Source organism: Oryctolagus cuniculus, chromosome 2 (assembly GCF_051225735.1).
Source record: "Oryctolagus cuniculus isolate XC-2025 breed Fujian yellow rabbit chromosome 2, ASM5122573v1, whole genome shotgun sequence".
Classification (NCBI taxonomy): Eukaryota; Metazoa; Chordata; class Mammalia; order Lagomorpha; family Leporidae; genus Oryctolagus; species Oryctolagus cuniculus.
Window position 1 is genome coordinate 182,669,402 of NC_142868.1, and position 26,970 is coordinate 182,696,371.

The 26,970-nt window shown below is 56.6% G+C and overlaps 1 protein-coding gene across 4 annotated transcripts in view; it reads left to right on the plus strand.

Moving 5' to 3' along the window:
* The window catches only part of ADCY3 (adenylate cyclase 3), an 80,945-nt gene that overhangs the window by 21,083 nt on the left and 32,892 nt on the right, over window positions 1-26,970 (plus strand). For all 4 annotated transcript variants that reach the window (XM_051843203.3, XM_051843206.3, XM_051843204.3 and 1 more), the window contains exon 2: window positions 21,330-21,479. In XM_051843203.3, coding sequence (XP_051699163.3) covers window positions 21,330-21,479 — 150 coding nt within the window. The remainder of the gene's footprint in view (window positions 1-21,329; window positions 21,480-26,970) is intronic.

Genomic DNA, 26,970 nt, shown 5'->3' on the forward strand with positions numbered 1-26,970 from the left:
CCCGCAGAGCTGCATAAGTCAGGCATCCCCAGTGGGGAGGGAGGCAGGATCCCTAGATACGGCGTCTGCTAGGCCTGCCCTAAAGTGGCTTAGAAACAAACTGAACTCGTCAGATTAATCCACAACTAACATAGCTGCCTAATAGGGACATATCTGACACTCTCTCTACAGGAATACACGAAATTCTGGATTGGAAAATGTAAGGTTCACAATATTAGGTATCCGGTAAAAAAAATGTACTAGAAAACCAAAGACATGTGGCTCATTTACAGAATAAAAAACAATAGAAACAGACCGGATGGGGGTTAACAGCGGGTTAACGCCCTGGCCTGAAGCGCCGGCATCCCATATGGGCACCAGTTCGAGACCCAGCTGCTCCACTTCCAATCCAGCTCTCTGCTATGGCCTGGGATAGCAGTGGAGGATGGCCCAAGTCCTTGGGCCCCTGCACCCACGTGGGAGACCCAGAAGAAGCTCCTGGCTTCTGATCGGTGCAGCTCCGGCCGTTGCGGCAATCTGGGGAGTAAACCATCGGATGGAAGACCTCTCTTTCTCTCTCTCTGTGCCTCTCCTCTCTCTATGTAACTCTGACTTTCAAATAAATAAATCTTTTAAAAAGAAAGAAAGAAAAACAGATCGGGGCCAGCAATGGCATAGTGGGTAAAGCCGCCGCCTGCAGTGCCGGCATCCCATATGGGTGCTGGTTCCAGTCCTGGCTGCTTCACTTCCAATCCAGCTCTCTGCCTTAGCTTGGGAAAGCAGTGGAGGATGGCCCGCCCTTGGGCCCCTGCACCCATGTGGGAGACCTGGAAGAAGCTCCTGGCTCCCAGCTTTGGATCGGCGCAGCTCCGGCCATCGCAGCCTATTGGGGAGTGAAAAGTCGATGGAAGACCTCTCTTTCTCTTCTCTCTCTATGTTACTCTTTCAAATAACTAATCTTTTAAAAAAAACTGACGGAGGATATAATATTATATATTAACAATATAAAGGTTATTGATACTATATAACAGAATAATTTGGAGCTGTAAAACAAGTGCATTTGAAAGATACACACAGAGATCTCTCATATACTGGTTTGTTCCCAAAATGGTCACAACAGCTGGAGCTGGGCCAGGCCAAAGCCAGGAGCCAGGAGCTCAGTCTACATCTCCCATGTGGGTGGCAGGAACCCATTACTTTATTTTTTAAGATTTATTTATTTGAAAGGCAGAGAGCTGCAGAGTTGCAGAGAGAGACAGGGAGAGAGGGAGAGAGGGGGAGAGGGAGAGGGAGGGAGGGAGGGAGGGAGGGTGGGTGTCTTCCATCTGCTGGTTCACTCCCCAAATGGCCTCAATGGCCAGAGCTGGGCCAATCCAAAGCCAGGAGCCAGGAGCTTCCTCTGGGTCTCCCATACAGGTGCAAGGGCCCGAGGACTAGCCATCTTCTACTGCTTTCCCAGACCATAGCAGAGAACTGGATCAAAGAGCTGGGACTTGAACCAGTGCCCATATGAGATGCCAGCACTGCAGGTGGCGGCTTTACCAGCTACACCACATCACTAGCCCCTGGAACCCGATTACTTGAACCATCACCTGCTGTCTCCTAAGGTACACATTAGTAGGAAGCTGTTGCCATGGGCTGGGGCGGGGGAGCGGTGAGGAGAGAGAGAGAGTTGGTGTGGTGGTAGGATGATGGAGAAAGGCTGATTAACAGGCACTAAGTTATAGTCACATAGGAGGAAAAAGTTCTGGTGTTTGTTGCACAGTAGGGGACTATAGATAATGGAAATGTGTGATGTATTACTCTAAAATAGAAACTAGAAAATATTTTGAATGTTTTCACCATTGAGAAATGTTAAACTTTTTTTAAAGATGTGTTTATTTGAAAGGGTGACGGAGAGAATGAGGGAGAGATCTTCCATCTGCTGATTCACTGCTCAAATGGCTGCAGTGGGGCCCGGCTCCCACCAAAGTCAGGAGCCTAGAACTCCATCTGGGTCTCCTATGCGGGGGACAGGGCTACGCCTCCACCTGCAGCACCAGCATCCCATGTGGGTGCTGGTTCTAATCTCAGCTGCTCTCTTCCTATCCAGCTCTCTGTTGAGGCCTGGGAAAGCAGTAGAAGATGGCCCAAGTACATGGGCCCCTGCACCCACGTGGGAGACCTGGAAGAAGCTCCTGGCTTGTGGCTTCAGATTGGCCCAGCTCTGGCCATTGCAGCCATGTGGGGAGTGAGCCAGCAGATGGGAGACCTCTCTTTCTCTCTGTCTCTCCCTCTCTCTGTAACTCTACCTCTCAAATAAATAAATGAAATCTTTAAAAATTAAAAAAAAAAAACAATACACAAACTCTGGCAGGAAATAGAAGAAGGAACAGTCCCCAGCTTATTTTTGTGAGATCACAATTGCCCTTATATCAAAGTCAGACAAAGACATTACACAGGGAAGACCCCCAGTAGATGGATTATCCCGCATGAACAGATGTTGGCAAATGAACTCTGGCCGTGTATGAAGAGACAGGAAGGGGGGGTTGTTCCAGTATCTCAGCGCCAGTCGGTGTAGTTCAGCAGCCCAGACTGGAAAGGAAAAACCCTGATCATCTCGGGGAAAGCAGAGAAAACATTTGACACACGTCAGGACCCAGTCACAGTGAAACCTCTTGGCAGACTGGGTCTGGGAGCGAATTTCTTCGGCCTGAGGAAGGACGTCTGTGAAAATGGCATTGTATTTAAAGAAAGTGGGGCTGGCACCGCAGCTCACTTGGCTAATCCTCCGCCTGTGGCGCAGGCACCCCGGGTCCTAGTCCCAGTTGCCCCTCTTCCAGTCCAGCTCTCTGCTGTGGCCCAGGAGTGCAGTGGAGGATGGCCCAGGTGCTTGGGCCCTGCACCCCATGGGAGACCAGGAGAAGCACCTGGCTCCAGGTCGGCGCAGTGTGCCGGCAGTGAGCCAGCCATAGCAGCCATTTGGAGGGTGAACCAACGGAAGGAAAACCTTTCTCTCTGTCTCTCTCTCTCTCACTGTCTAACTCTGCCTGTCAAAAAAAAAAAAAAAAAAAAAAAAAAAAAGTAAAATGCTCTCCTGACAAGCAGGCTCGGCTGCAGGAGCCGGTGTAGTTCCGGGCAACTTGACTTTTTGACCTGAGGTCTTGCAGTGCACGTGTGCGGAGGAAGTGCAGTGAGGGTCTTGCCCTGTGTGCTCTCCCACAGGCATGAGGTGTTTTCGTTGTCCCAATACTTGGAATTCTGGTGGACCCAGGAAGTTTGGAGTTCAGCAGGATGCAAAGCAAGCACAACATAAACACGCTGCACCTACCACTGAGCTAGTGCAGGAGCTGGCAGAGGCCCTGTTTTCTGTTCAAACATGAACTTGCTTCACGCGGAGGAAGGGGGCGTGGCATGCTGGGAAATCTGACGGCAGAGAGCCCATCACCTCTCTCTCGGTTACTTCCCTAAGGTAGTCAGCCGCTCAGCGCTGAGATTGAGGACAGAGAGAAGGGGGAGGCCGCCGCAGTCCTGCCCTTTGACTTGATTGGTAAGCTGGAGGTAGAGCGCGCTAGTAGAATGTGTCTCAAGAAGTGGGACACAGGCAGCTCAGTTTTCCGTAGCGTTCCCACTGTTCTGATGAGACGCCGGGGTGGGCGTTGTGTGCAGCAGGTTGAGCTGCCTCTCAGCGTGCTGCGTCCCATCTCCGAGGTCTCTTTCGAGTCCTGGGCTGCTCCGATTCCAGTCCGGTTTCCTGCTAATGTGCACCCTGGGAGGCAGTAGGCGATGGCTCAAGTGCTTGGGTCCCTGCCACCCACGTGAGAAACTTGGATGAACTTCCTGGTTCCTGGCTTTGGCCTGGCCCAGCCCTGGCTGTTGTTAGGCATTTGGGGAGTAGAACAGCAGGTGGAGGGTCATTCCTGCTGTTGTTCCTGCTCCGACTTTTTTTTTTTTTTTTTAAAGAGTTACAGAGAGAGGCAGAGAGAGAGAGACAGGTCTTCCATCCACTGGTTCACTCCCTCATTGACCGCAACAGCCAGAGCTGCGCCAATCCGAAGCCAGGAGCCAGGAGCTTCTTCCGGGTCTCCCACAGGGGTGCAGGGGCCCAAGGACTTGGGCCATCCTCCACTGCTTTCCCAGGCCATAGCAGAGAGCTGGATTGGAAGTGGAGCAGCTGGGACTAGAACCAGCGCTCATATGGATATCAGCGCTTCAGGCCAGGGCTTTAACCCACTACACCACAGCACCAGTCCCTCCTGCTCTGATTTAGAAAAAAAAAAAATCTCATACTTGTTTCTTTTTAAGATTCACTTATTTGAAAGGCAGAATTCCAGAGAGGTGGGAGAAGCAGAGAGACCTTCTATCTGCTATTTCACACCCCAAATGGCCTGCAACGGCCAGAGCGGGGCCAGGCTGAAGCCAGGAGCCTGGAGTTCCGTCTGGGTCTCTGAGATGGGTGGCTGCTTTCCCAGGCACATTAGCAGGGAAGTGGATTGAAAGCCAGTGCCCATATGGGACACCAGCACCACAGCTTAACCTGCTGTCCACAACACTGGCCCTAGCTCTGCATTTCAAGTAGATGAAAATAATAACAGTAAAAATACTTTAAAAATTAATACAAGAAAAATATGCATGTACATATGAGCCATGACACACCAGATGTTTCGTTATGTTGACTTTGGGTATGAGTCTGTTCTGTTAGGTTTGCATGTATTTTATTAAAGTTTTTTTGAGAGCAGGGTGACAGATGGACACAGAGCTCCCATCCCCTGGTTCGGTTCATTTTTTTTTTTTTTTTTTTTTTTTTTTTTTTGACAGGCAGAGTGGACAGTGAGAGAGAGAGACAGAGAGAAAGGTCTTCCTTTGCCGTTGGTTCACCCTCCAATGGCTGCCGTGGCCAGCGCGCTGCAGCCAGCGCACCGCGCTGATCCAATGGCAGGAGCCAGGAGCCAGGTGCTTTTCCTGGTCTCCCATGGGGTGCAGGGCCCAAGCACCTGGGCCATCCTCCACTGCACTCCCTGGCCACAGCAGAGAGCTGGCCTGGAAGAGGGGCAACCGGGACAGAATCCAGCGCCCCGACCGGGACTAGAACCCGGTGTGCCGGCGCCGCAAGGCGGAGGATTAGCCTAGTGAGCCGCGGCGCCGGCCTCTGGTTCATTTCACAAATGTCTGCAGTGGCTGGGGCTGGGCTGGGGCCAGAGCCGGGAGCTGGGAACTTAATGCAGATCTCCCACGTGGCTGGCAGAGACCCAATCACTGTGCGTCACTGCCGCCTCCCAGGGTGCCCATTAGCAGGAAGTGGAGTCGGGAGCCGGGGCCAGGATTCAGGTACTCTCACGGGATCAGGCGCTTACCCAACACCGCAGCTGCTACCCCATATTTGAATTCAAAGCTAACATTGCATGACATATGAGCACATGCCAATCATTTAAAAAGTTAACGTGTCCTAGAAAAATATTAAGTAGCAAACCAAAACCTCCACCACAAGTTGAAAGAATGTGACAGGAAAGCACGAAGTTTTGTCTTTCCAGGCCTTCAGTGGCACTTTCCCCTGCTTGTTCAAGAAGGAGCTCCTCTGTTCCCCTCTGCACTGGGCCCCGCGTTGCGTCGCCCTCCCCGGGAACAAGGCGGGGCGTCCGTTCTCACCGCTGCTTTCAACTTTCTTTAGAGGCCCTGCCGCGCAATGAAGCAAGAAAAAGTCGTTTCACAGGGAAAAAAATGTGTTTGTTCTCAGATAGTATGGTCATCTGCGTGGAAAATCCCAGGAATCCACAGGAAAGCTGCTATGTGTGTGTTTCATAGGTTGAAAGGTACCCAATTAGGGGCCAGCGCTGTGGTGCAGCAGGTTAAAGCCCTGGGCTGAAGCGCCGGCATCCCATATGGGCGCCGGTTCTAGTCCCAGCTGCTGCTCTTCCGATCCAGCTCTCCACTGTGGCCTGGGAAAGCAGTGGAGGATGGCCCAAGTGCTTGGGCCCCTGCACCCCTGTGGGAGACCCAGAAGAAGCTCCTGGCTCCTGCTTTGGATCAGCGCAGCTCCCATCTGGGTTACTCCCATCTGGGGAGTAAACCAGCAGATGGAAGACCTCCCTCCCTCCCTCCCTCCCTCCCTCCATACCTCCCTCCATCTCTCTGTCTCTGTCTCTGTCTCTACCTCTTTCTCTCTCTCTAACTCTGTCTTTCAAATAAGTAAAATAAATCTTAAAAAAAGAAAGTTACCCAATTACTATGAAAGATAAATTGTATTTTTATATACATGCTAGCAGAAATAATTAGAAACTTTAAAAATCCAACTAAAGTAGTATCTAAAACCATGAAATACTTGAAGTTGTACTTAGCAAAAAAGACTGTGGGTATTGTGGTGCAGTGGGTTAAGCTGCTGTTTGCAAATCCTCATCCCATGTCAGATGCCAGCTGAGAGCCCTAGCTACTCGGTTTCCAGTCTAGCTTCCTGCTGATGCACACCCTGGGAGGCAGTAAACAATGGCTCAGGTGCTTGGGCCCCTGCCACCCACATGGAAGACCCAGACGGAGCTCCAGGCTCTTGGCTTCAGCCTGGGCCAACCCTGGCCATTGCAGGCATTTCAGGAGTGAACCAGTGCATGGCAGATCGATCTCTCTCTCTCTCTCTCTCTCTCTCTCGTTCTGCGACAATAAATTTTCAAAAATGCACAAGACTAATATGGTCAAAACTATAAAACAGTACCAAAAGAAGTTAAAGAACACCTGAGTAATGTAGAGGTCATCAATAAGAATGATGAGTCACGGGCGGCGTTTGGTCTGGTCGTTGAGGTGCTGGGTTAGGTTGTCAGAGTGCCTGGATTGGAGTCCCAGCTCTACTCCCAACTCCAGCTTCCTGCCAGTGCACACCCTGGAAGGGAGCAGGTGACGGCTGCTTCTGCTTTCAGCCTGGCCCAGCCCAGCTGTGACTGGGGCACTTGGGCCGTGAACCCCAGATGGGGACACTCTATGTGTGTCTGCCTCCTTTTTTAAAAAAATTTATTTATTTGAAAGTCAGAGTTACACAGAGAGGAGGAGAGGGAGAGACAGAGTGGTCTTCCATCTGCTGGCTCATTTCCCGACTGGCCGCAATGGCCAGAGCTGTGCCAATCTGAAGCCAGGAGCCAGGAGCTTCCTCCAGGTCTCTATGTAGGTGCAGGGGCCCAAGGACCTGAGCCATCCTCCACTCCTTTCCCAGGCCACAGCAGAGAGCTGGTTTGGAAGTGGAGCAGCCGTGACTCGAACCTGTGCCTATATGGGATGCTGGCACTGCAGGTGGTGGCTTTATCCACAGCACCGGCCCCCTATGCCTTTTTTGTTTGTTTGTTGTTGACAGGAGAGTTAGAGACAGAGAGACAGAGAGAAAGATCTTCCTTCCGTTGGTTCACCCCCCAAATGGCCGCTACAGCTGGCGCACTGTGCTGATCTGAAGCCAGGAGCCAGGTGCTTCCTCCTGGTCTCCCATGTGGGTGCAGGGCTCAAGCACTTGGGCCATCCTCCACTGCCCTCCTGGGCCACAGCAGAGAGCTGGACTGGAAGAGGGGCAACTGTCGCTCCCCGTCTTCGTGGAGGAGCAACACAGGACCCTGCGCTGTTCTCTCGTCTGCTCGGCCCTCCCCGGGTTTGCTGCTGGTTCTTCCCGGGTTGGCTACTATCCCTTCCACCTCCGTGGAAGGGTAGTTCCCCCTGGCCACATTCCCCACTTCCGCAGGGGAGTGGCACACCGCCGGCCGGCTCTCTCGGGGGCTGCACAGGTGTTCCCCTTAGATGTTCCCCATAGATGTTCCTGGTGCATGCCGTCTCTCTCCTCCTTTATAGTCCTCCTCCGCCAATCCCAACTCGGCTGCCCACACGCCGAGTACGCTGCTCTCCTCCAATCAGTAGCAAGTCCTACAGTTTATTGGTTGAACTGGAGGCAGCTGTGCGGAAGCTGTTTACTTCTCTCCCAGCGCCATATTGTGGGAGAGCAGATGCATAGAATAAGTCTTAATTCCAGTAACTCAGTCTAGTCCGGTTTGCTCCCCACAGTGGGAGAGCAGATGCATAGAATAAGTCTTAATTCCAGTAACTCAGTCTAGTCCGGATTGCTCCCCACAGGCAACCAGGACAGAATCCGGCGCCCCAACCAGGACTAGAACCCGGGGTGCCGGCACCACAGGCGGAGGATTAGCCTAGTGAGTCGCGCCGCAAGCCCCCTATGCCTCTTAAAAATGAAGAATTAATATTGTTGTTCTTCCAAATTGTGAGAGATTTAATTCAAATCCAAATCCCCTTAACTTTTTTTGTAGAAATTGATAAGATGGTTATAAAATGTATATGAATACCCCTATGGACTGGAAAAGCCAGAATTTTTTTTTTTTTTTGTAACTAAGAGGACTTAGTTACCTGAACTTGAGGCTTACTCTAAAGTAACAGTAATTATGACAGCATAGTATTAGCCTAAGGATCAGTGAATCTGAATAAAGTCCACAAATTATTCCTTGCACATGTGACAATTCATTTTTAATAAAAGTGGGGAAAGGATAGTCTAACAAATGATGCCAGAATAATTAGATAACCAAATGGAAAAAAGAAACCCACTTCTCACCTCGACGATAAAGAGATATCTTGAAATGGATTATAGTAAGAGTTAAACCACAAAACTTCTAGAAGAAAACCTAGGAGAGAATCTCTGTGGCCTTGGGTGGAGCATAGTTTCTTAAATGGAGCTGAGTACTGAAGCCGCTGGCTTCCTTTTCCTCGCGTGGTGGTGGGAGAGGGAATTAGAAGGGACTTGCTGCAGAGTCACGAGTGGGAGCTTGTCCGGCTCCGGCCAGTGCTCATTCCGTCACACTGCCTCCCACCGTAGGGACTGGAGAGGCCTTGCGGACTCAAGGCTGCCAGGCTGGGTGGTGTCCCCAGCGCCAGCAGCCACCCTGGGCTGGGACGTGCTTGGTCTGTCCCTTCGTGAGCAGGTGGCTCAGCGGGAGTTTCCCAGCATGGGGTAGGCAGAGGGGCTGGCATTGTGGCAGAGAGGTCTAAGCCACCGCCTGTGATGCCAGCATCCCGTGAGAGTGCCAGTTCATGTTCCAGCTGTTCTGCTTCTGGTCCAGCTTCCTGCCGATGCACCTGAGGTGCACAGAAGGAAAGGGACAGGAGCTTAGCTGTCCAGGTGGCCAGCGAGGTCCTGGCATCCTTGCAACCCAGCCAGGTGGGCTTGTAACTGATGTCCTCTGAGACCTGACTGGTGACAGGTGCAGGAAAGCGACTGCGAGCTGTGGGGGAGACAATCTGCGACATCTGGGTGAAGTTTGTAGGTCAAGGCCAAGGGCCCTGGCTGTCAGTTATCATCCAGTGCAGTGCTAATATTATACTTCAGTCCTGTGGTTCCCAAGTAGGACTGGCTGCATTAGACTCCCCTGGGAGGGGGTGGGGGTGGGGGGAGGGCTACATTCCGCATACAGATTCCTGGGTTGCATTCCAGTTATCCCAAAGCAGAACGTCTCGGGTGGAGCAGGGCTTGGGAACCATTGACACGCGTCGCCGTCCCAGGTGATGAACATGAACTTGGCGCGTTGAGGACTGAGAAGCCGGGAGATGGGAGTCAGGTTGCGTGGCGATTGTGGGAATGTACTGTAGGCAGTGGCGACGGAGACTTCACGAGCTTCCAGCACAGCGCGATGCCGTGTGCTTTCCACGCATCTGCGGGAGGAATTCTCCCCGCTGCCCCAAGGCCGGGCTCGCTGCAGAGAGGAAGCAGTGAGCTTGAGGCCGTGGTGGAGTCGGAATTCCTCCTGGCCTGGGCGTGGAGCTGTGTCTCTCCCGGGGTCTCACCATCCTGTGGGAGTGGGGTGGATGGGACACATGGTCCTCGGGGCCCTGTGGGGGAGGAAGCAGGGCACCGTGGCGCTGTGGGAGCCATGGTGGACCGCTGCCCGTGGTGCCCACGAGGTGGTTGCATCCGATGTTCCCTGGAGGACAAGAGCGAAGAAACCCAGGACAGGGCTGTAGCGTGTGACGCAGTGTGATGGCCACGAGAGGACATACAAGGTGAAAGCCGGAAGGAGACGTTTGAGAAGCTGGGAATGCCTCAGGCTTCAGACCTGTTCCTGGAGCTCCGAGTGTGAGCTCCAGGCTGGGAGGCCATGGCTGGTGCCCATGGGCCAGGGGCAGGGAGGAAGGGCGTTGGAGGAAAGCAGGTGCCACCCAGAGAAATTGTTCGTGAGGGCTGCGGGGTTGAGAGGCCAGGGGGCCTGGCCGCAGAGCCCCAGTGACATGGCACTGGCCCACGGTGCGGCCACTCCAGAGGACCTAGCTTTGGGAAAGGACACGAGTGGCAATCCCACGGGGCTGTCCCACCAGACCGACTGGTGACGGATGGTTGGCCTGGCAGCTCGAATCATCCTGTCCGGGGGCAGGGGTCTCCTCCCTTCTCTCCCGCTGGTGGGACAAAGCAGAGCAGGAGGACGGAGAAAGGCCTCGCTGGTCTGACGAGCTTGGCGAGGTTTGTCTTCCCCGGGGACCCTGCCGAGGCTGTGCCGCTTTGCACTGATGGGGCGGGCTGCCCGAGGGCTGGGGTCGCTCAGGAGGACCTGCTGCCTGCAGGTGCACCCCACGGGGGGGTTCCGGAGTGTGAGGAGGGGATTTCCACGAGGAAGCATCTCGGTCCTGGAGGGTTCTTGAGCTTCCTGGCAGTCGGGTCCTGAAGGAGAACACTAGCAGGTTTCAAACAGCGCTCACTCTTTTTTGTTTTCAATTTTGTTTATTTGAAGGGCAGGGAGACAGAGAGAGATCTTCCATCCACTGCTTTGCTCCTCAAATGGTCGCCACAGCCAAGGCTGGGCCAGGCAGGAACCAGGAACCTGGGTCTCCCACGTGGGTCACCGGGCCCCAGCCGTGTGGGGCCGTCGCCAGCTATATCCCTGAGTGCACGTTCGCAGGAAGCTGTTTTCGTTTGTAAAACAAGAGAGAGAGAGCGAGAGAGCGCGCTGCCGTTCTTTGGTTCACTCCTCAAATGCACATAGCAGCTGGAGCTGGGCTGGGCTGGGCTGAAGCCGGGAGCCAGGAACTCATTTCAAGTCTGCCACTCGGATTGACCCAACTGCTCGAGCCGCCACCACTGCCTGCTGGCGTAGAAAGATTTATAAGACAAAGAGAAGAAAGTCCTGAAGTCCCCTCATCCTCCGTTGGGTGATTGCTCTGCTGATCTGTCTCGGCTCTGTGACACCGCCCGCGGTGTGTGGCTGTGTCTGTCGCCCGCCCTCTGCCCTCTGACTTTTTCTGCATATTTGCTTCCACTCCGGGCTGCAGTGCAGGAATGAGGGAGGGCATGACCCCGCTGGGCTGGAGCGGGCAAGGAGGGCCCATGCAGGAGCCACATTTGGAGGTTAGCGAGCAGGCAGTGGCCAGGCTGGGCCTGCGCTGCGAGTGGGGAGCTTCTCCCCTTGGGAGCACACCTTGGGGTGTATTGCCTGGGGCGCCGGAAGCCTCAGGACAGCGGTGGGGCTGACACATCCTTCCTGCCCTGCCCTTGGCGTCCCTCTGTTCACTCCACCTAGTAGTCACCGTGCCGGGGGTTGGCCGGGGGTTGGCCCGGCGCTGGGAACTCAGCACTGACCTCGTCCCTGCCCCGGAGCAATCTCTGTCGTGAAGGACAGATGTATCTGTTCTACTCGAGGGCTGACGCTGAAACGTTTAACAGTAGTAGTGCAAGTGTGGCGTCTGTAAAGTGAATGCAGAGTCCACGTGCGTGGGCCTGGTGGAACGAGGCTGCCTCCCCGGGTTCTTGGAGCAGAAGTGTGAGTCTGACCAGGAGGGTTGCCATGTTCACCGAGGTCAAGGGTGCCGCCGGGGGCCGCCCGGAGGTCAGGAGCTTGGCTGAACAACTTGGCTTGTGTTATGTTCTGAACAAGACCTGACGTCCCAAACTTGCGCACATGTTTATGCCCTGAAGCCTTGTGTTAATGATTAAGGAATCAATGGTTGATGGACTAAGGGTGGAGACTTGACACAATTATGCTTTTTTTTTTAAGATCAGCTTTAACTCCTAATTTATTATTATTATTATTATTATTATTATTATTATTTGACAGGTAGAGTTATAGACAGAGAGAGAGATAGAGAAAAAGGTCTTCCTTCCGTTGGTTCACCCCCCAAATGGCCACCACGGCCGGAGCTGTGCCAATCTGAAGCCAGGAGCCAGGTGCTTCCTCCTGGTCTCCCATGCGGGTGCAGGGCCCAAGGACTTGGGCCATCCTCCACTGCCTTCCCCAGGCCACAGGAGACAGCTGGACTGGAAGAGGAGCAACCGGGACTAGAACCCGGCGCCCATATGGGATGCCGGTGCTGCAGGCGCCGGCCCCCGTGACACAATTATGATGTCTAGGAGGTGGGCCCACCTCCAGAGAGGTCTCTCTCTTTTTTTTTTATCATTTTATTTGAAGGACAGAGTTAGACACACACACACACACACACACACACACACCTTCTATCTGCTGGCTCACTCTCCAAATGGCCACAATGGCCCGGGCTGGCCAGGCTGCAGCCAGGAGCCTAGAACTCCATCCTGCTGTCCCGTGTGGGTAGCAGGGACCTGGAACTCCATCCCGCTCTCCGTGTGGGTAGCAGGGACTCAAGCACTTGGGCGGTCCTCCGCTGCCTTCCCAGGTGCACGAGCAGGGAGCTGGGTGAGAAGTGGAATGGGCACAAGGCCGGCCAGGTCCTGACTGCCTTCTGAAGATGGTTCTTACTAGACAGTTGGTTATCCAGGTGGATCTTGGCCTAGCGCTCTCTCCTTCTGGTCGCCAATCTTGCCCTGTGACTCTCCCAGACCGCAAGCTGAAACAAGGCTTCTGCCCTCCGGAGCAGTTCCTGCCAGGTGTTGTAGTGGTCTCGATGAGACGCTGACAAGCACGGTGCATTCTGGGAATCGTGGAGCTATTTAGAAAAGTTCCTGGAGCCCGAAGTGTGTGGGACCTCAGATGCCAAAACAAAGGTGTCCGCTCTTGGACAGTTGGAAGCTGTGACTGTGGTGTTTTCAGCAGGAGGTGGCATTTGCAGAGATAATTTTGGAAGGTTAGTGTAGACTGAGGGCGGATTGGCAGGACCAGAGAGACAGTCTGTCCCCAGCCCTGGGCAGGTGAAGCAGGAGGAGTGGCAGGGAGGAGACCCGTAGACTCTGAGAGACCAGGTGGAGTGAAGGACCCTCTGCGGGTCCGGGCAGCAGTCCCAGGGAGCTGGGGAGAGCAGGCTGGGCTTGGCTCAGGTGTTCTGCCAAGGTATCCTGAGGCCTGTGCTGCGCTGAGCGCCCTGTGCTGGTTAGCTGGGGCGCAAGGTTGGGAGAGCTGTGATCCTGTGCCGTGGCCGGCAGACGTGAGGCCTTCCCGGCCGGGCTGGTCAGGGGCTGTGCCTGGAACAGAACCAGCGTGTGGGCCTCTGGGGTGCCGCCGAGGTTGGGACCCCTGGGCGGAGGGCGAGGGAAGCCCCTCCAGGTGGTGCGAACCCAAGATGGCCGAGGCAATGGCCTGGATTGCGGTTTGGAATGGGGAACTCTGCAGAGGTCAGGTGGCCATGCCTGCGGAGCACTGGCCCGTGAGCTGGCAAGGGGACGACGACGCGGAGGCCGAACTGGAAGCCAGGGAATGGGGTGCAATGCGGGAGACGTGCAGCAGCTTCGCCAGATGGAACACTTCTCGGCGGATGGAGCTGTGAGCGTGGGCCAGGAAGGAAGAGAAAGGCAGTTCTGTAAGTCAGAGTCAGGGAGAGCCCAGGGTCAGGAGGTTGTTACGAAATGCAAGAGACAAGAAGAAATAGGCCATGGGTGTCAGGAGGCGACCTAAGGCAGTCACATGAGAGTTTGGTTTAAAGAACCAGGACGGTTGGAAGACCTTGGCTGGCCTGCTTGCTTTTAGATTTTATTTATTTGAAAGTGTTACAGAGGGAGAAACAGAGAGACAGAGAGATCTTGCGTCTGCTGGTTCACTCCCGAAATGGCTACAAACAGCTGGGGCTGGGTCAGGCTGAAGCCAGGAGCCAGGAACCCCATTAGGGTCTCCCACATGGGTGCAGGGGCCCAAACCTTTGGGACACCTTCTGCCGCATTCCCAGGCACTTATGTGGAGCTGGATCGGAAGTAGAGCAGCCAGGACTCAATCTGGTGCTCATTTGGGATGCCGGCACGGCAGGCGGCGGCTTAACCTGCAGTGCTACCACGCTGACCCCTGTCTTAGTATTTCTTCCTCCACTTCTGACAGGGACTCAATGGAAGAGAATCGCTGGAAGAGGCAGCAGTCACGTTGCAGGGCTCAGCAGTGTGGGAGAATCCGGGAACCCTTATTCTTAACCATTTCTCCTGGGGAAGCTGATGTCCGTGGCTGCAAAACACGGACCTAGCGGTAGGGCAGGGTTGGGCTGAGCCCGGGGCTCGGGGAGAGTGCAGGTGCGCCTGGGGAGGCACTGAGGGGTGAGGAGGGGAGCTGCTGAGCGGCTCTGAAGAGGCCCTGGAGGGCGGAGAACGGGATCCAATAGCCAAGGACGAAGCTGACCCAGGAGAGGAGGTGGTGCGGGTTTGGGCAGCCGAGAGCCTGCGGAACGCTGGCCTCTGAAGATCTGAGTCCCGCTGGGAGCTGGGAGCTGGGGAGGCCTGTGCCCCGCCCCTGGACGCGATGCCAGGGGTGTGCGGTCCGGCCGTCTCAGCACTTGCCCCTAGGACGTCTGCGTGATGCTGGTGGTTCTGGAATATTCTAGGCATCTTCTGTCTCCAGACTGTGTGTTCCTCCTCCCCCGGGCTGTTCCATTTGTTTTCAAGTTTATACTAAGACAATTCGAGAAAGTCAGATCTGTGTGGCAAGTGCCCTTGTGTTGCTGAGTGGGAGAAACCATGAGCAGGACGCGTGGAGCGGGGGGCTGTTCTGACTCCGGTCCTGAATGCGCTTTCTGGAGTTGGGCCTTTCCTTCGGTGCCGGTCCCCACTGGGCACTGGTCTAAACTGCCTTTGTGGTGTAGAATCACGGGTTAAAACATGCACAAGAGGCCGGCACCGCGGCTCACTAGGCTAATCCTCCACCTGTGGCGCCGGCACCCCAGGTTCTAGTCCCAGTCGGGGCGCTGGATTCTGTCCCGGTTGCCCCTCTTCCAGGCCAGCTCTCTGCTGTGGCCAGGGAGTGCGGTGGAGGATGGCCCAGGTGCTTGGGCCCTGCACCCCATGGGAGACCAGGAGAAGCACCTGGCTCCTGGCTTCGGATCTGTGCAGCGCGCTGGCCGTAGCAGCCATTTGGGCGGTGAACCAACGGAGGGAAGACCTTTCTCTCTCTCACTCTCTCTCTAACTCTGTCTGTAAAAAAACACACACACACACACACACACACAAAAACAAACGCAAGAGCTCCATGTCTTCACCGAGCGTGGACACACTGCAGCGTGCCCTGCTCCGTCCGTCCTGCTTTTGCTGACTCACCCCCACTCCCTCCGTTTTCCCCGCTTATCCCCAGAAGATGAGAAATCCTTAGGTTTTTTTTCCATCTCCAGGACGCAGCATGGGGTCTGCCCCTCACTGGAGAGAGGTCTCTGCAGGGGAAATGACCACTTTTTTAAAAAAAAAAAAAAACCTGAAATCCAAACACGATGAAAGGGCTTTAAAAATCGACTCCTTGCCGCCGAGTGGGGATTATTTGGCCTAGAGAAAGCGGCCAAGGTGAAGGAGGTGTATTCAGCCCAGGGTGTGGGCGGCTCACAGTCCAAGATCAATCAGCCCCAAGCATCATGGGGCCTCTGGGGCCCCCTTGGCCTCATCACACGGTGGCAGAGAAACAGAAAGGGAAGCGGCCCACAGCTGGCCAGGCTTTTAGCAGCCCCTGCGCCACGAGTCCGGGCAGCACCCAGTGACCCACACACCTCCCTCCAGGCCAGGCCCAGATGTCTCCGGGATCACTATGCTGGGGCCCAAGCTTCCAGCACTTGAACCCCTGGGGACTCACTCAAACCACATCCAAACCGCAGCACTGGTGAAAGTCCCGGACTCGTGCCTGGGAAGACAGAGTAAGGTTTTCTCTCCAGTTTGAAGGGTTTGAAATAACTCTTTGTAGAAAATCACCTTAGGGGCCAGCCTGTGGCACAGCAGGTTCAGCCGCCGTCTGCAGCACCAGCATCCCACGTGGGCACAGGTTCCGGTCCCCGCTGCTCCACTTCCGATCCAGCTCCCTGCATTAGCTAATGCACGTGGGAGGGCAGCAGAAGATGGCCCAGCCTGGGCCCCTGCACCCACATGGGAGACGTGGATGGAGTTCCTGGCTCCTGGCTCCAGCTTGGCCCAGCCCCGTTGTGGCTATCTGGGGAGTGAACCAGCGGATGGAAGATCTCTGCCTTTCAAATAAATGACTAAATCCAAAAAAGAAAACTTCAGGATCAAGCAAACATGTTAAAAGATCTTCAAATAGAGAGACCCCAGGGTCTGGCACCTGTTGCCATGGGCAGGCCCCAGAGCGGGAGGGGTGCCTTTGCTGGAGGCCCAGAGCAAGCGGATCAACCTCACGGGTGTGGCGGGCTCTCCCCGAGCCTGCAGGCTGGTGTGGGACGCAGGACTTGGCCAGGTGGCAAGCTCCCGGGTGCCACCACCGCTGGCACCGAGCAGCACAGCCCCAGGCACGCGCGCTCCTGCCGACCTTCCGAGGGGCCTGGCCCGGCGCTCCCTCCCCTCTGCTCACAAGGCCGTGCGGCACGAGTGTGCAGAGCCCTGGTTGTAACCCCGCTCTGGATGGGTACGGGGCGGCTTCCCTGGCGGGCCCGGGTGTGCAGTGCATCTGACCTCTGCCTTCCTGCGGCCGTCCTCACGCAGGCCCCACTGCGTACCTGCTCCCGCGCCCTGCCCTGCGCCAGGGCACTTCCCTAGCTGTGCCCTCTCTGTGCTGTCCTGGCTTGCAGGGTGCTCTGGGGAGCACCAGAACCTCCCATGTTGCCCTGGGGCAGAGATGTTGTGCTGAACCCTCGAGGCCCTGGGGCAGGCTGTGGTACTGGAGGCTTTTGTCTCACTCACCTGCTGATGGCTCTGGGGTGAGTCTGAGTGTGGTGCCGGACACATCCGGGTTTCTGGAACACCCGGTGCTGGACGGGGTAGGGTGGGGCCTGGGGACACGGTGGGTGAGGAGGACAGCAGTGTCCGCCTTCCCAGCCGACAGTGGCAGGACCAATGGGGGAGGGCGTGGGGCGGAGCTGCCTTTGGTGGGGGCCAGCATCAGAATGGATGGGAGCCTGGGGGGGCGAGGCGGGGCTGGGGGTTTGCACAGGGGTGGATGCAGGGAGGGCAGCCCTGGGGGGAGACGAGATGAGGTCCCTAAAGGAAGGTTCCACGCACCCTGGGCAGGAGCGCTAGAAAATTAATCCCCGGTGAGCAGAGCTCGGGGCGCACTTTGGAGAAACCCATTTGTCATTGTGACGCGGGAGAGCCGTCTCAGACTCTCCCTGCGGGGCAGGCTTTCCCTGGAGGCCCGGTCGTTCCCTCGGCCCGGTCCTTACTCTGCACAGAGCGGCAGCACTGGGTGGTGCGTGGTGGAGGGATGGCAGCCACCCTGTCTGCCGCGGTGGCGCGTCCTTCCCCGGGCCGTCGGTCCTGGGTGCAGGGAGCGTCGAGTCCCCAGCGGCCCCGGCAGCACAGTGCTGGCTCACTGCTGAAGGAGGAGGCACTTTTTACAGACGTATTTCAAGGGCACGTTCATCTGAAGCAGGAGAGGTGTGCATTTTCAGAGCTTGGGTGGGTGGGTGCGGACACCATGGGACGTCTTGGGGCACTTCTTTGTTTCAGATTGTAAAGGTTGCAGCTCACACGTCAGTGCCTGGGGGGCGCTACTGTGACAGTTTTTAGTTCTAACAATGTCTAGACCCCGGGTTGGGCCTCGCAGTTAACACACTTGCATCCCACATCCGAGAACATGGGTTTCACTCCCAGCTCTGGCTCCTGGCTCCAGCTTCCTGCCAGTGTGAGCCCTGAGAGGCAGGCGTGGAGGCTCAGCTGTTCAGGTCCCTACCACCCACAAGGGAGACTCGGACTGAATTCCCAGCTCCCAGTTTTGGCCTGGCCCAGCCCCAGCCATCACAGGCGTTTGGGGGGAGGGAACCAATAGTTGGAAGCTCTGTCTGTGTCTCTGCCTTTCAAGTCAGTAAACAAAACCTGGATAGGGCATTTGCTGCTGGAACCAGCCATCGAATAAGCTGGGAGTCTGAAGGTTCCCCTCCTATTTACTTCTTTACGCAGCGGCCCTGTTGAGCGCCCCCTGGTGGCCATGTGCTGCCACTGCAGGAGCGTTCTGCAGGTGTGGTGGTGGTGGGTCGTGGAGGTGTTGACCAGCTGTCTTGAAACACAAAAAATGGTTCAGAGGGCAAACCAAGGTGCTGATCCATGTCTTGTCGGTGCAGGCTATGTTACAAAGAGGTTTACCTGACTCCTTCTAGGAGTGCAGTGTCTAGGATCTTCATCTGGTGATGAAGTGGCTGACAGAGCAGCATCACGTGGCAAGAGATAGAGCACATGTGTTCATCTTTGTGTCTCTTGCTCTCCATCTTTTATTATTTTTAAAAAAGATTTATTTATTATTTATTTGAAAGTCAGAGTTACAGAGGCAGGGAGAGACAGAGATTTTCCATCTGCTAGTTTACTCCCCAGACGGCTGCCGACAGCCAGGGCTGGGGCTAGGCCAAGGCCAAGAGATTCATCTGGGTCTCCCACCTACATGGGTGCAGGGGTCCAGGCACCTGGGCCATCCTCTGCTGCTTTCCCAGGCACATCAGCAGGGAGCTGGATTGGAAGAGGAGCGGCGGGACACGAATCTGTGCCTGTATGCAATGCCACCATCGCATGCAGTCGCTGAACCTGCTGCACCATCTCAGCCCCCCACTCTCCCTCTTATCAAGCTACTGAGATTCAGTCATGTGGCCCCAACCCTTCTCTAAACCCAGTCCCTTCCCAGAGGCCCTGCTGTAGATCGAGGACTCCTAGTTCCTCACAATGGAGATGAAGTTTCAGCAGGTGAGGCCTTGGGGGATGCTCAGACCATAACCAAACTGCTGCTTAACCAAGAAAACCAGGACGTGAGTGTGAGACCTGGCCTGTGAAAACATCTTATTGAAACAACTAAAATTGAGAGTAGAGGGCCGGTGCTGTGGTGTACCAGATAAAGCCACCACCTGCAGTGCCAGCATCCCATATGGATGCCAGTTCGAATCCTGGCTGCTCCACTGCTGATCCAGCTTCCTGCTGATGCACGTGGAAAAGCAACGGAAGATGGGCCAAGTCCTTGGGCCCCTGTACCCATCTGGGAGACCCAAAGGAAGCTTCTGGCTCCTGACTTTGGCCTGGCTCAGCCCTGGCTGTTGTGGCCATTTGGGGAGTGAACCAGCAGATGGAAGACTGACCCTCCCTCCTCTCTCTCTCTCTCTCCTCTCTCTCTCTCCTCTCTCTCCTCTCCTCTCTCTCTCCTCCATCCTCCCTTCTCTCTCTATCCTCTCTCTCTCTTTCCTCTCTCTCCTCTCCTCTCCTCTCCTCTCCTCTCCTCTCCTCTCCTCTCCTCTCCTCTTCTCTCTCTCTCCTCTCTCTCTCTCCTCCCTGCTCCCTCCTCCCTGCTCCCTCCTCCCTTGTCTCTCTTTCTCTCTCTCTAACTCTGCCTTTCAAATAAACCAACCTTAAAAACAATTGAGAGTGGCTGTTTAGCCTCGTAGTTAAAAGCACCCACATCCCCTATCCGCGTGCCTGGGCTCAGCACCTGGCTCTGACCCCAGCTTCCTGCTCGAGCAGCCCCAGGAGGCAGTAGTGTCGGCTCAGGTAATTGAGTTCCTACCACCCATGTGGGAGACCGGAGTGGGATCCCCGCCTGCTCTTGGTCCTGCCCCGTGGGTTGTCGTGGGCGGTTGGGGAGTGAACCAGGGAAGGGGGATGTGCCCGCTCTCCCCCTTGCTCACTCTTGCTCTCCCCCTTTCACATTGAAAATTGTTTTAAGGCATCTGAAATTGCTGTCCCTGCACTTTGCACCTGCCCATTGTACTCCACACTGTAGACTCCATTGTCCTGGGGGCGGCAGCCTCCTCTTCTTCCCCGAGGGTCAGGAATTAAGACCCCTCTGCTTCCCTTCCCATGACATGTCTCAACTCCAGACTGAAGTCCGAGACTACGCCTGTGTGGCTGCATCTGCCCAGCCCCTCACCGACGGACCGTGGGGATCCGAGCTGGGTAGGAGGGCGGGGCCTAGGGGGAGTGGGAAGAGCCACACCAGGGAACGGGCCTTGCTCAGAGAAGGCTCAGAGGGGCCAGCCATCCTGAAATGGGAGGAATCAGTACCTGGCCCCGCCTTTGGGGGGACACAGTCAGCAGCCAGCGCTAGGAAGGTGGGTGTGCTGTGGCTAATCAGGTCCAGGTCCAAGGTTCCCTCCAGCAGGAAGCCATTGGGTCTGTGGTCCCAGCAGCCTGTGGCAGCAGGGTGGGGACCAGGACACTTGGGGAGTGCAGCATGCCAGGGATGGCCCTTTGTGCTAGTGCACGGGGCTCGCAGGCAGTGTAGGGGTGGGGTGAGGGTGTGAGTGGTGTCAGGGCTCACTTCCCCAGTCCCCATGGCTTCAGTTTTTTTTTGACAGGCAAAGTTAGTGAGAGAGAGAGGTCTTCCTTCTGTTGGTTCACCACCCCCAAATGGCCACCACGGCCAGAGCTGTGCCGATCTGAAGCCAGGAGCCAGGTGCTTCCTCCTGGTCTCCCATGCGGGTGCAGGGCCCAAGCACTTGGGCCATCCTCCACTGCCTTCCCAGGCCACAGCAGAGAGCTGGACTGGAAGAGGAACAACCGGCACAGAATCTGGCGCTGCAACCGGGACTAGAACCAGGGGTGCTGGCGCCGCAGGTGGAGGATTAGCCTAGTGAGCCACAGCGCCAGCCATGGCTTCAGTTCTTATGGAACCTGGATACGGGTCCTGGCCAGCCCCTTGCCTGCTTGCAGCTGGGGTTGGTCCCAGACTCCTGTAGCTTTTAGGATCTCATGCCCCTAACTGTTGGGACCTACCCCGCCCTGTAATGAGTCAGCACAGCACCCACAAGCACCCAGTGCTGGATGAGCAAATGGGTGAATGAACGCATGGGTAGCTGAGGGCCTGAAACAGGAGGCCTGCATTCTGGCCCTGCGGTTCCCCCTGCCGCCCAGGCCACGAGCTGTCCGCTTTGAAAGGCCTCACCCATCCCTAGTTCACAGGGCAGGATCCACTACGGGAGCCCAAATACCCCATCAAGGTTAGAGGCTCTGCTGGGCTCCCTTGGGACTCCCTCTGGGCGCCGGGCGTCTCGGTTGATTGTGCCCCTGCCTGCCCCTCTCCTCCATCCCTGCACCTGAAGATGTGCCTCACCACTGTCCTCTCCTCTGCTCCCTGCAGATCCTGGCCAACATCTTCCTCTACCTGTGCGTCATCATCGTGGGCGTCATGTCCTACTACATGGCCGACCGCAAGCAGCGCAAGGCCTTCCTGGAGGCCCGCCAGTCGCTGGAGGTGAAGATGAACCTGGAGGAGCAGAGCCAGCAGCAGGTGAGGCTGGGGTCTCAGGTGGCCTTGGACCCGGAGCTCAGGTTCAGGGTCTGGGGGAGGGCGGGGGGCCCATGGACCTGCAGTGTGACCTGCTGGGCTCCTCTGTGCAGCCCCTCTCCTAAGTCTCCTGCTGGGCCGGCATCGCAGCTCCTCCCTCCTCCTCTCTCTCTTTCCTACAATGTAAAACTCTTCAGTTTAAAGAAACCCATTGCCCCAGCATCCAGCGGCCTCCCCGTGCGCTGTCCTCGGGTGACGCCGGTCTCCCTGCCTTGCCACTCTATGCCACTCTGGCTGGTGGCACTGCCGGCTGGCGCCGTGCACCCATGGTGCGCTCAGAGCAGGGGTGGAGCCTCTGCAGCACAGGACCCAGCCGTGGCCTCACTGCCTGCACCCCGGGGAGCTGCTCCCTGGTCCCGGTCGTCTGTGCAGGAGGATGAGCAGCCCCGTCCCAGGGACCCCACTATTCACGTCCATCCATCGGGAGAAGGGCCTGGCCGTGCCTGCCCTTGCTTTCCCGGCCCCGCCCCCCCAAGCCCAGTCCGTGGCATAGCCCTGCTCCGGCCCCCCTGGGCCTCGGGGGTCTAAATAGGTTCTCCCTCGAGTCAGCTCGCGCACCCGCTGGAGCCTTCCAGAAACGGCACCCACCAGCTGCCTGCTGTCCCTTGGCTGACCCCTTTGAAAACAAGCTCGTCGGGTTGGAAACTCTGGAAGCGTGTCCTCTTGTGTCTGCCCTGGATTCGGAGCCGCCGGCACTCAGGCAGCAGGTCTTAGTGTGGGGGGCCCACTGTCTGGCCTTAGCATCCTCGAGTCCAGACGGTGCCAGGTGGAGGCGCACGGAGGCAGGTGCCTGGTGGGTCCCAGCCTCCTTTGCCCTGGAGGAGGTTTTTCTCTCTCTGGTTTAGTGAGATCTAGACGCTTCGGAATTGGGCCTCGGCCCCAACTCTTTCAGAAGGCAGGGTTGCAAGGAGAGTTTCCCTGGCCTCTCTCGTGACAGAGGTCCAGCCTCACTGGCCAGCCCCCGTCCCCTGTGCCCTGTGCCCTGTGCCCTCTGATGGGCGTCTTGGCACTCGGGCTGTGGCCACACCACTCTGGGTTCTCTGTGCTGTAGAAAAGCGCGTGTCAGCCCTTCACCAGGCTGGGAGCCTATTTCTATGGCCACGGCTCCTGTGCGCTTCCAGTGTGTCGGTCTGTCCGCCTTGTCCATCTCAGCTCGTGCCATCCAGGCCATGTTAAAGCATGGGGAGTGGTGCATGGCGGAGGGAGGCCTCCCGGTGAGGGGGGACCCACCCTGGGCCTCTGATTCTCTGCCTAGACACTTGAAACGAGCTATCCCAGAGTTCCACTCTCCTCGTCAGCAGAGGTTTTGACGTTTGTCTCGTGGGTTCCCTGAGGGTCGGGTAAGAACACAGAGACTCGAGTCCTAACCTGTAGACCTCGAAGTGGCTATGGGCAGGCTGAGGTGCCTGGCGCTGGGGACCCCCGTTCTAAGGGCCAGGGCCATGTGTTCCCTCTGGGCAGGGTCAGCACAGGGAGCCTGGACGGCCGAGGGGGTCATCCCTGGGTGTCCTAGGAGTGCAGAGCCCCACGGAGCAGCTGGAGGGCGTGGGCAGCCTGCCCGGCCATGTGCACCAGCAGAGCAGACATCTCCCCGGGGTGAGAGGTCCAGGGTCTGTGGAAGGAGGGGCCAGAGTGGGGAAGGGGCTCTGACGTGCACCCCAGCGAGGCTCGGCAGGTGCCTGTCAGTGGAGTGACTTGTTGAACCCGGCTCGATCATTTGTTTGAATTTATTTGAGAGGCAGAGAAACAGCAGCTGGCAACAGCCAGGACTGGGCCAGGCCAAAGCCGAGGGCCGGGAACTCAATCCGTGTGTCCTGTGTGGGTGACAGGAACCCGGTTAGCTGAGCCAGCACCGCTGCCTCCCAGGGGCTGCACTAGCAGGGAGCTGGAGCCGGGGCTTGAACCCAGGTCTTTCGATGCGGGTTGCAGATGCCTTAGCCGCCAGGCCCGCGGCCTCGCCCAGCACTGTTCTGGGAGCAGTCTGGGCTGGTTGGGTCACCTCCTGGCCCCGGGTTCCCTGAGAGTGACTGTTTGACGTGTGCGGCCTCTGGAGACGCAGAGGCACCCTGCGCAGCCGGGGACTAGGGTCCCATTGCCTGTGACTTTAGCTTGCTGGGGATTCCTGTGTCCTTGCCAAGTTTCAGTGTCGTGGTTATGCCAGGCTCCGGGAGTGACTAGAGAAGGGCTCGCTGCTTCCAGTCCCTGGAGAAGTTCGGGGGTTCCTTCCCTCGGATTGCTGGAATGTTCAGAACTTGTTCGTGTTGTCCCGTGGCTCCGCGGTGAGCGTGAGGGGGAGGACTCGGCTCCCGCCGTGGCCGCGAGGTTGTCACACTGTGTATTTCTTTTTGTGGGTGTTTTGGGGACTTTTTTTTTCTTCCCTAGAAGCTCATCCATTTAATCTAAATGTTCAAACTTTTGGCATAACAGTGTTAATACTTTGTGCTTTTTATCATCTGTCAAATTTGTAGTGATGTTCCCTTCTTTCAGTACTGATCATAGTAATTTGTTCCTCCTATTTTTAAAATTATTTTTCTTTTTAAAAAATTATTTATTTACTTGAATTGCAGGGGACAGAGAGAGGGAGAGAAAGAGACGGAACCAGAGAGAGAGGGAGAAAGAGAGATCTTCCATCTGCTGGTTCACTCCCAGCTGGGGCTGGGCCAGTCTGAAACCAGGAGCCAGGAGTGGGTGGCAGGGACCCAAGCACTCGAGCCATCATCTGGGGCTTCCCAGGTGTGTTAGCAGGGAGCTAGGTTGGAAGCTGAGCAGCTGGGATTAGAACCTGCACTGCCGTGTGGGACGTAGACACTCCAAGTGGCAGCTTAACCCACCGTGCCGCCATGCCCGCCCCGAGAACGGAAGTTTCCCGCAGTCCTAGAGGTCGTGAAGTCCAAGGCTGCTGCTGGCCTTTGGCCTGGTGGGGGCCTCCCCGGTGCACCCAGGTGGTGTTTCCTGTGGCCCCTGTCAAAGGGGCCTTAATCCCACTGTGGAGGGAGCAGTGCCTGTGGCCCGAGCCCCTCCTGAGGGCGCCTCTTACAGCCGTCACCTCAGCAACCCCGAGCTTTGGAGGGCTCGCTCTCCGCAGAGGCGGAATTGCAGGCTCTGAGCCCTGTCAGGTGGCGCACCCCCAGCCCCGCCCGGCTTCCACCACACCTGTGGGCGCGCCAGCCTCGGCTCTGCTGTTGCTCTTCTCAAGAACCCCTGCATTTCCCTCTGGTTGCTTTTAGAGTCCTCTTCCCCCTCCCCCTCCCCCTCCCCTCCTCCCCCACCCCCTCTCCTCCTCCCCCTCCGCCTCCCCTCTTCCCCCTCCTCCTTGCCCCCTCCTCCTCCTCCCACTTCCCTCCCTCTTCTTCCCCCCACCCCCGCCCTGATTTATTTAATTATATGAAAGGGAGAGAGAGAGCTGTCGGTGGCTCTCTCACGTGGTGTGGTCTTGTGGCTGATGTTGGGAAGGGACAACCCGGGGGACCCAGAGCAGGTGTGAAGGGCTGAAGGCCGGGTTCAGTCTGAGAACCGGTTTGTTTCTGGTCTGTACCTGTTCTCAGGAAATAAGTCTTCAGGGGTCGTGAGGGAAAGGCCGGCCCTCTGGCCCCGCGGCTGTGCGTGCTCGGCGCCTCGCCCGCCGGGGCTGCCCAGGGCAAGTGGCGTCCGGCAGTCGGGCTCCCTGATCGTGGCTCTCGGTCCTCCGGGTCTTGGAGCCGGTGCTGCGGGGGCCCGGGAGCCCTCGCCTGCCCGCCTGCCCGCCTGCCCGTGTTGCTGCAGCCCCAACTCCCTGCCTCCTGGCTCGCCTAAATGTCTTTACGCACTGAGACCTTGGCCCCTCAAGTCCTGGGTACCTTGGTGGCTTCCCGTTGCCTGCAGGGAGCTGAGCGTTGTGTTCTGGTTGTTTCGCTTTGTATTTTATCCAACCTTTGTGGTTCTTGGCCGAAGGGCTGGTTTCTGACGTAAGCTCTGCTGAAATACCGACAAGCAAAAGTGGGGCATTGGAATGTTTTACTTTTCGAGTAGTTAAAAGTGCGCACGGTGTGACATTCTGGAAGTATACAAGAGCGTGTACCAGGAAAAAGAAGCCATTCCCTGCCTGTGTCTCCCAGCCCTCGGGCTCCCTGTGCCTTGCACGGCCACTGCTATCTTTCTCCTCTGTCTTCCCAGCGAGTTCCGTTCAGTTCCAGATGTGGACGTGCCCCTGGCACGCACACACACACACTCACACACACACACACACACTCTAGCCCGTCCACTGTTCCGCCCTTGACCTTCCCACCCTCTGTCTCAGCATTCTAAGCCCACACGGCATCGCCTCGCCCTTGCTGAAGGCTGTGTTGTAGTTCCTGGTGCATAAGCGGCGTCAGTCATTTCTCTCCTCCTCTGACTGTGTGATAGTCACCCTCACAGGGGCAGGCATTTGCACCCCACGTCTGAGTGTCCAGGTTGGAGTCCCAGTTCCACTCCTGGTCCCAGCTTCCTACTTACGCGGACGCGAGAGGCAGCTGATGACGGCCCAAGTACACGGGTCCCTGCCACCCACATGGGAGACCTGGATGGAGTTCCAGCCTCCTGTTGTGGCCGGCTGAGCCCTGACCGTTGCAGGCACTTGTACACTAAGTCATCAAATGAGAGGTCCTGCTCCATCAAGCGCTCGCTCTCTCTCTCTCTCTCTCTCTCTCTCTCAGACTGTGTCTGTTCTGCTTTTCAAATAAATTAAAAATATATATATCTTATAGGGCTACCATGTCCACACGTGTGTAAGTGCATCTGAACAATGAAAGTCTAGGAGTAGAACTGCTGGATCGAAGGACATAGGCACTTAGGAAATTATTTGTGTGTGTGCATTGATTTTATGGTAAAATATTAATAGCCAAAACCCGCCAGTTTAACTGTGTCCAAGTGTACGGGCCAGCGGCCGTCAGGGCGTTCGTGGTGCTGTGCCATCGCCAGCGCCGTTTCCAGGACAGTTTTGCCCTCCCTAGCAGAAGCTGCGCCCGCGCGGCCATCACTGCCCATCCCCCAGCCTGCGATAACCACTGCCCCACATCCTGTCTCCCGGATTTGCCTGTTGGGCGCTTTGTCAGGTGCTTCATGTCCTTTTGAGTCTGGTCCCTTAGCATCTCGTCGCCCAGGTTGGAAGCCCCTCCCCGTGTGTTTGTCCCGCCGTCGCTGCTCTCTTTGGAGGTGTGCGTCGTTCCCAGCTCTGGCTGTGGACCCTGCTGTGTGAACACGGGTGTCCAGTGTCTGTGTGCGTCCCTGCCCAGGAGAGGATCTGTCGTGTCCTCTGTAGCTCTGCGTCTGAGTTTGTGAAGAAGCAGCCTGTGTTTTTAACGCCGGAGAGCACTGGCGGATGGTGTCTCGTAGGGCTTGAGGCAGCGTCCCCCGCTCCCGGCCCTGAACGAGGGTGCACTGGCACCGCTTCTTCTGTTCATCTAGGAAATGCTTC